Source organism: Myxine glutinosa, unplaced genomic scaffold (assembly GCF_964187855.1).
Source record: "Myxine glutinosa unplaced genomic scaffold, kmMyxGlut1.1 SCAFFOLD_3528, whole genome shotgun sequence".
Lineage (NCBI taxonomy): Eukaryota > Metazoa > Chordata > Myxini > Myxiniformes > Myxinidae > Myxine > Myxine glutinosa.
In genome coordinates, this window is record NW_027619620.1 from 1 (window position 1) to 8,851 (window position 8,851).

Genomic DNA, 8,851 nt, shown 5'->3' on the forward strand with positions numbered 1-8,851 from the left:
CCTCTCTCTCTCTCTCTCTCTTCTCCCCCCCCCCCTCTCTCTCTCTCTCTCCCCCCCCCCCCTCTCTCTCTCTCTCTCTCTTCTCCCCCCCCCTCTCTCTCCCTTATCCCCCCCCTCTCTCTCTCTCTCTTCTCCCTCCCTCCTCTCTCTCTCTCTCTCCTCCCCCCCCCCCCTCTCTCTCTCTCTCTCTTCTCCCCTCCTCTCTCTCTCTCTCTCTCTTCTCCCCCCTCTCTCTCTCTCTCTCTCTTCTCCCCCCCTCTCTCTCTCTTCTCCCCCCCTCTCTCTCTCTTCTCCCCCCCCCTCTCTCTCTCTCTCTCTCTCTCCCCCCCCCCCCCTCTCTCTCTCTCTCTCTCTCTTCTCCCCCCCTCTCTCTCTCTCTCTCTCTCCCCCCCCCTCTCTCTCTATCTCTTCTCCCCCCCCCTCTCTCTCTCTATTCTCCCCCCCCTCTCTCTCTCTCTTTTCTCCCCCCCCCTTCTCTCTCTCTCTCTCTCTTTTCTCCCCCCCCCTCTCTCTCTCTCTCTCTCTCTTCTCCCCCCCCCTCTCTCTCTCTCTCTCTCTCCCCCCCCCCTCTCTCTCTCTCTCTTCTCGCCCCCCTCTCTCTCTCTCTCTCGCTCTCTCTTCTCCCCGCCCCTCTCTCTCTCTCTCTCTCTCTTCTCCCCCCCCCCCCTCTCTCTCTCTCTCTCTCTTCTCCCCCCCTCTCTCTCTCTCTCTCTCTCTTCTCCCCCCCCCCCTCTCTCTCTCTCTTCTCCTCCCCCTCTCTCTCTCTCTCTTCTCCCCCCCCTCTCTCTCTCTTCTCCCCCCCCTCTCTCTCTCTCTCTCTCTTCTCCCCCCCCTCTCTCTCTCTCTCTCTTCTCCCCCCTCTCTTCCTGTTCCTTCTTTCCCCGATTTGTGTCCAACTGTGGCCCTCTATCACCTTGCTCTTCCATGACCTTTTAATTTTTATCTTTATCATTTTGTGTTTATTTTAACAATGAAATATTCAAATCTTCAACAACAAAACAATTTTTCCTCGACTCGTTTCTCAAAAATGAAAAATCTCATTGCCTTGCCCTTGTTGCTGCCTGATATATGCAGGTTCACTCGCTTCCCAAATTGATGTTCTGTGGAAACGTACAGAAAGACAGTTGTGGGGTCCCATGAAGCAGGTGAGCTGAAGTTGGTTTCAGCCTCAGTGTGATGTTTGTGATGTGGTTTGAAAGAGGACAGAAAGAATTGCACTCAAAATTGTAAAATCTTAACAACCACAATCTGTGTCCATGTTTGAATATTTCATCTTCCTCTTCCCCCAGATGGCTGCAGCTGTTGAGTACTTGCACTCCCGGAACATTGTGCACAGGGATATAAAGGTAACCAACTACACCAGTGCAGACCGTGATACGTTCCTCATTACACTGGAATGAAAACCATTTTTTGGTGGAGCAAAGGAATGAATGGGAGTGGGAAGTGGAGGGGTACGGGGGGGGGGGGGGGGGCAGCAAAGAACAAAATTCGTATTGTTGGGTGATGACCTATAATGGAGGGAAAGAGGGTGTGGTAGGGATCTGTCGCATATGGACCCTTTTGTGTTCATTACATGATGAGTTCAACTTGAAATATCAATAGAAAGTAAGATATCAAATTAAATTAAATACCCAATCCAGCTCGGTTGTTGTCTGTGAAAAATGCCAGCCCCCCAATGTTGGAATTTGTGTTTAATTTTGATTTCTCGATTCACGGCGACATTGTGAAGATGTTGTACATTTGCTCTTTGAAGGTTAGCCATTTCTCTGAAACTGATGCCGTCCTGGTAATTTATCCAATTTTAAGGAAACTCGCCTCAGACTCTCAAAATTTACCTTCCTGACGTCTGATAACCTCATCCTACAATATCAATCTTGGATCAGAATCCACTTACACCATTAGGTTATGGTCACTTGTCTATAAATGCTGTTCTTCCTCAACCTTCTCCACCAAATTCAGATTATTACCTTACTCACAAAAGTACCCGGCTTTGCCAGGTAACACTGAGTCGCTTCCTGACGGGAATATGAAGAGAGTGGGGGAGGGAGAAGGGGGGAGGGAAGAGGTGGGAAGGGAAAAGGTGGGAGAGGAGAGAGAGAGAGGAAAGGGAGAGCCGGAAGGGGAAGAGAGAGGAGGGAGGGAGGGTGGAGGAGAGAGAGAGAGAGAGAGAAAGAAGGGATGATGGAGGGGGGAAAAGGGGAGAGAGGAGGGAGGGGGGGTGAGGAGGGGTGCGGAAGTGAAGAAGGGGAGGAGAGAGAGAAGGGAAGGAGGAGTGTTGGTGGGGGAGGAGAGTGATGCCCCACCACATGACGCGATGCTATAAACTCCGGTCGGGAGGAGAGCGAGGAGAAGGGTGGGAGCGAGAGGTGTGTGGAAGGAATGCGCAGCACTTTATTCGGAGGGAAGAGCGAAGAAGGGACAAAGAGAGAGAGGGGGGGTGGGGTTTAAAAGGTTACGGGGAGAGGGGGAATTAGCAAAGAGAATGATAATGCACTGATAATGATAGGTTATGATGGCCAGAGACTCTTAATCTGAGCAGTCTTAACTCTTAACTTTTAGCAGTTCTGACTGCTAAAAAGCGTTAATTTATTCTCCGGGTGGACAGCTCAGATGAAGTACACCAAACAAAAACTGCAACCACAAAGATTTACCTTTAAATCGTCTTCTTTAAATGTTTCAATCAAGTGCAAATCAGCGAAATGTGGAAACCACAGAGCAGACAAAATGTCAACTTTACACTTGCAATGATACAGTTCGACAGGTCGGACAATTTATTTGAGATCCAAACACGACGTTTGATTGTTTGTTTTGAAATAAGCACATTTTTATAGGTATATTAATATAACTATCTGTTAATACAATGAAAGTATATCGCACAAAAATGTTAGTCAATTTTAAAAATGGGTATACAACAGGCGCCATTTTCCCTGCTAGAGCGTGGGTTAGCCTTGCGGTCCCCATGACAATCTTCTCCATTTTGCCCTATTTTCTGCATCTCCCCTTGTTAACTCTCTTGCCCGCATTTCTTCTTCCACCATCTTTGGCCAAGTCTTTGTCGGTCTTCCCCGTCCTCTACTTCCTTCTACATTCATTTCCATCACTCTTCTCAACCAGTCACTTTCATCCTTCCTCAACACATGACCAAACCATCTCAACCTGTTTCTCTTCACAGCATCCATCACAGGCTCTATTCCCGCCATCTTTTGCAATTCATCATTCGTCTTCCTCTCTCTCAACGATACTCCACACATCCACTGAACCATTCGCATTTGCACCCTTTCCAGCCTTCGTTGCTGTTCTATGATCATTACCCATGTCTCGCTCCCATAAATCATAACACTTCTCACAAATAAAATAAAATCACAATAAAATCTCAAAATAAATCTCACAAATCCCAATAAAAAAATGGTATGTAGAAACAAAAAGGGAGCTCTATCTACTGTAATGCCATGGCTTGAAAAAGCAGCCTGAATCTTCTATAAATGTGAAAATCAAGCAGAAAATCAGAGAAATGTGCAAATCACAGCGAGCAAACAAAATGTTAGACTTTTACTTGCAAAGCTGGGGTTCAACACGGTGGAGTTCCAAACACGATGTTTTTTTTTTTTAACAAGTGTATTTTTATAGTAGATATTTTAATTTAGAACTATATACAACTGTATTAATATATAATGAATGTAGATCGCGCAAAAATGTGAATCAATGCGATCTGGTGTAATAAAAAACTGTGTCCGTAAAAACAGAAAAGAAGAGGAGGGAGGGGGAGGAGGAGGAGAGGGGAGAAGAGGGTGGGGATGGGGATGGGGAGGGGGGAGGGATGGGAGGGGAGTGGAGGGGGAGGGGGGAGGTGAGGGGGTGGGGGAGGGGGAGGGGGAGGGGGGAACGGGCTAGCTTGGCAAGCGATAGCGGGCTTTTTACTTTTATTTTTACCTCAATGAGGGCTATATATATAGTCCGTGCTTGGAGCCTTCAAGTTCAACATAAAGTTTTTTATGAAAAATAATGCAGATGTATAACAATCCACCAATGCAAGTTCAGAAATGAATGCAGATCCTTTACTTTGCGATACAAACGCAATTCCCGCCATTTCCACTCACGATCGAGGCCTCCACAGTGACCGCGCCTCTTCTTCCTCCTACAATTTCGTCTCACTTCTTTCACTCAAAATGCACGAAATTCTGCCGCATGAAATTATGTAGAGGCCTCGTCGGGGGGGATATAAGGTAGATAAGGAAGGCGTTGTAACAGAAGAATCAAAATAAAAGTGGAAGAACATAAGGAAATGGGAGCTATTCTGGACCCACAGCCAAACCCGACAAACCATTGCAATACACCCCGAACGTCTAGCGTCACCACAAACTACACCATGGAATTGCAGCTGGTGCGGTTTTTTTTAAACCATTGATATTAAAATAAAACGTAGCCTAAAACCACCGGGATTTTATGCTGATTCGAATCTGTCTAAAACTTTTCTCCGATGTGTAGTTCTTGAGTTATAAGCGGACATCCAGACAGACACACACACACAGACACTCCTCCTTTATATATAGAGACTAGAATATAAGACCCGTCGCTTTGCTGACGGAAATACCAATCTTTGCTGTGATGGCTAATGTATGGGGAGAGAAAAAAAAAAGGATTCCTGGGAGATCCTGCTCCTCGTGCAGGGATAACCAACGTCACATGTTGGCATTTGCAGTTTGACACGCGTGTGTGTCTATGTACCCATTAAAAAATTTTGGGGGGATCACAAACATTCCCAGGTGTTACCCGAATCCACCGTAGTTGTATCTATTGAAATCCGTTAATCAGTTCTCAAGTTGAAACACCACAAACAGACAGACACGGCTTTTGGAATATAGATTTTTTTAATTCAATAAAAAAAACTAACCCCAGAAGGAGAATGACAGTCTTGCTTAAATAAATGAATATTATACACTTAGTTAAAAGAATCACTCGATATGGTAAATTTTGTCAGATTTCACTCCAGATTTGGATATACTAGTATATTTAGTCTACCGGATCAAATCCTCACATCTGAATCCAGATTTTGATGATATGCTTCAATTATATTATTTAGTGAAATTAAAAAAACTAACCACAACAGGAGAATGACAGCCTCGCTTAAATAAATGAATATGTACACTGAGTTACAATTATCGCTAGATATGGTAAATTTTGTCAGATTTCACTCCAGATTTGGACATTTATTTTGTCTGCAGGATCCAATCCTCATATCCGAATCCAGATTTTGATGATATTGTCGTGTCACCCCCTGTAGTGAAGACCTCATGGCAACAGATGACCAAACGAGCTTTAACTCTGAGGCGTACACCCAACTATGGCGGGGTTATCTCTTTATGGTGCACGATGGAAAGGGAGGTCCCTGGTCTTATTTGAACGGACGGCCACGACGACGGTTTATCCGAACCACGAACAAATATACGAGACTGACAAATCAACAAATGAAATGTAACAAATAATGGTTTAACGAAATGAAATGCAGGCAGAACAAACCGAACAGGAGGTCAAATTAAGATTTCTAAATGAGGGACCTTCCTCATGGACTCGTACACAACACAAGGGGAAAACGAAAGTAAAAATAAATGTATATGGTGTGGTGGCTGGGACTTCAGCTCTGGTCTCCCTCACATGACAGTTTGTGGCCACCACAGATCCCGCGTCCCTGCACGGGAAAACACGCGTTGGCACGGTCGGGTCCACCCCCACTTGTTGGCGCAAAGCAGCAAAAATCCTCCCTCCCCCTCCAATTGCCACGATCCACCGGGCTTCTACCACGCCCCTCACGAGCGCACATTGCTCAAAGCGCAGCCGCCTCCACCGACGGCCCAGGGATAGAGAGAATGCAACTGCTCACGATGAAGCCCAGACCATGAGAAGAGAGAAAAGCCGGTGCTTTGCCTTTTTATTCCGGGTGCTGGAATGTTCGACGATGACGTCACACTCTCACCAATCAACGAGCGCCACCGAATCGTCCCAACCAATTGTCCTCTGGGGCGTGGCCTCAAGGCCATTCTTGGTGCCCATCGAGAAGATTTGAGCTGGGTGGTGTAGTCGTGTCTGGGTCCGTTCGGAAATTATGTTGTTTTTAATTAGGTGACGAGTGCGTGGCTTGCCGAATGTGTTTTATAAGAACGAAGGGAAAAAATCACAAGGGAAATTACACACGGGGAATTTGTCCATATGCCCTAACTAATTAGCATAGCTCCACCCCTCACATGGAGACACATAAACGACCTTTCACGAACATCTGATCCGAACGCAAATACATCGAGGTGGCTTCTTCGCGACATACAGAGTACGCTAAACCTACACAGTTCTATCTCGCCGAAGGTATTTCATTACCTACCCCCATACACGTAACAATAGGCTTCAATTATGTAATGATTAATTGATCATGTTTCCAAGGCAAGGCACGTTTGAATAGGACAAAACAAAACGGCAGCTTAAGAACCCAGGCAGTGGGCTGAATGGCAGTGGGCTGACCAAGATGGTGGGCCGCCATATTGGTGAGGCTTTTTCGGTGTTTTTCTTATGAGCACCTTGTTAATTATCTTCAAAAATGGCGTTATAACACACCGAAACACCAAGTTTTCATCATTGCAATCTGTTTGAGGTCCAGGTGTATGCATGCAATGTTTGGGACCGCTCAGTTTCATTGTTTTGGAGTTATGGAGGAGATGGCGGATGGACGCACACTTCCTTTTATTATTGAAGATGAGAGGTCCAACACTCTGCTCCTCATGGGACTATCGACAAACTGCATTAAAAGGCAATCCTGGACAAGATCACGAAATTCCTCCTCTGCCCTTTCCCTGTTTCTGAACCCAGTCTATCCCTGGCAAATGAATATCACCCACAAGCAGTACTCTTCCCTCACCACAATCCTTTCTGAATTCTTAATGAATCTTTTAATCTCTCTTCCTTCACAACAGGAGCCTGATTATACGTGCCTAAATAGTCTCCCATCCCCGATCTTTATCCACACAGAACACTCTTCATTACTTCCCTGCTTCAGATCGCTTTTTACCTTCGCAAAAGCGGAAGGTTATGTTTTGATCGCTGTGTATTTATTTGTATGTCTGTGTGTGTGTATGTTAATCGCATAACTCAAAAAGTATTCAACCGAATTGCATGAAATTTGGTGGGATGATTGGTTATTATACGGGACACATTTGATTAGATTTTGGGAAACAGATTTGCTCAAATTCTGACTATTTTTAACTCGATCGTATTTCACTCAAAGTTATGAGCGACTGAAGAAGAAGATGTCCATCCCCAGGACGTCATCACTATAACGCGATCTCCCGCGATCATTTCAACCTCAAAAAAAATTATAATTGCAGATTTGACAATAGATGAGGCATATTAACAAACGAATGAAACAGATTTGCTCAAATTCTGACTATTTTTAACTCGATCGTATTTCACTCAAAGTTATGCGCGACTGAAGAAGAAGATGTCCATCCAGGACGTCATCACTATAACGCAATCTCCCGCGATCATTTCAACCTCAAAAAAATTTATAATTGCAGATTTGTCAAGAGATGAGGCATATTAACAAACGAATGAAACAGATTTGCTCAAATTCTGACTATTTTTAACTCGATCGTATTTCACTCAAAGTTATGAGCGACTGAAGAAGAGGATGTCCATCCAAGACGTCATCACTATAACGCGATCTCCCGCAATCATTTCAACCTCAAATGAAATTCAAATTGCAGATTTGTCAATCGGGGAGGCATATTAACAGACGAATGAAACAGATTTGCTCAAATTCTGATTTTTAAAAATCGATCGCATTTCACATAAAGGTTCACATCGCATACACTCCCATGCCAAGTACAGAACAGTAGCTGCGGCGAAGGTATGCGCTCTACCGAGTGCCCGGATTCTAGTTTCCCTTGATATAATATTGTCCTTTACCGAGATTGCGACACTTCCTCTGATTTTTCTCTTTCCTTTCACACCTCTACATCTTGTGGCCTTCGGTTCCTGTCATTTAGCCAAACCAAGTCTCACTTCCTGCAACTCTATCGTTTATACTCCTCACTCTATACTCTTGCTTCAACCTCCTCCATTTTATGTAAACGCCTGACTGGCATTGGTAGAGGATGTTTTTTTCAAGTTTTCTCTTTCTGGAATTTTTTTTTCCTGCCTGCCCATCGCATTTAAATTTGCATCTTTCCTTTATCATAATTTATCACCAAAGGTTTTAAGTTTTTTCACATTTTGATTTCTATTTACTCTCCAGCCACAAAACGTGCTTTACAGCAATGAGGGGATTGTGAAGGTCATCGACTTTAACGTTGCCACAAATTTCATACATGGTAAAATGTTTTACTGCATTTGTGGCACACGTGCCTATTTGGCACCAGAGATCACAGCACATGGTGGCTACGAAGGTCCCCCAGCCGATGTGTGGGCACTTGGCTTCCTGTTCATGGAAGTCTTTCTTGGACTTCAATATGAGGGACATAACAGTATTGACGTGAGTATTGTTTGTAATGGTGTGGTAATCTGTATGTGGTGTGAACGATATGCTGATGCTGAGGGTGTTTTGCACTAAGGGTGTCTTGAGTGTTTCAGATACAGTGTCTTGAGAAGGTATTCATACCACTTGACGTTTTCCACATTTTGTTGTGTTACAGCCTGATTTTAAAATGGATTAAGTTCATTTTTTTTTTCTGACCGACACCTAATACCCCATAATGTCAAAGTATATATTTTTTCAAAATAATTTAAAATTAAAAGCTGAAATGTCAATAAGTAATTGTCAATAATTACAATAAGTAACTTAAACCGAGATAAGTAACTCGAGATCTCGCGA

At 44.3% G+C, this 8,851-nt stretch overlaps 1 protein-coding gene across 1 annotated transcript; it reads left to right on the top strand.

Annotated features, from left to right (window-relative positions):
- Positions 1-1,074: 1,074 nt before the first annotated feature.
- On the top strand, positions 1,075-8,512 carry LOC144889411 (uncharacterized; the record flags this gene model as incomplete). The annotated part of the gene is made up of 3 exons (XM_078769624.1): positions 1,075-1,145; positions 1,290-1,346; positions 8,276-8,512. Coding segments are annotated over 3 exons (365 nt in total), but the record flags the coding sequence as incomplete, so codon positions are not given.
- Between the last annotated feature and the right edge of the window lie 339 nt (positions 8,513-8,851).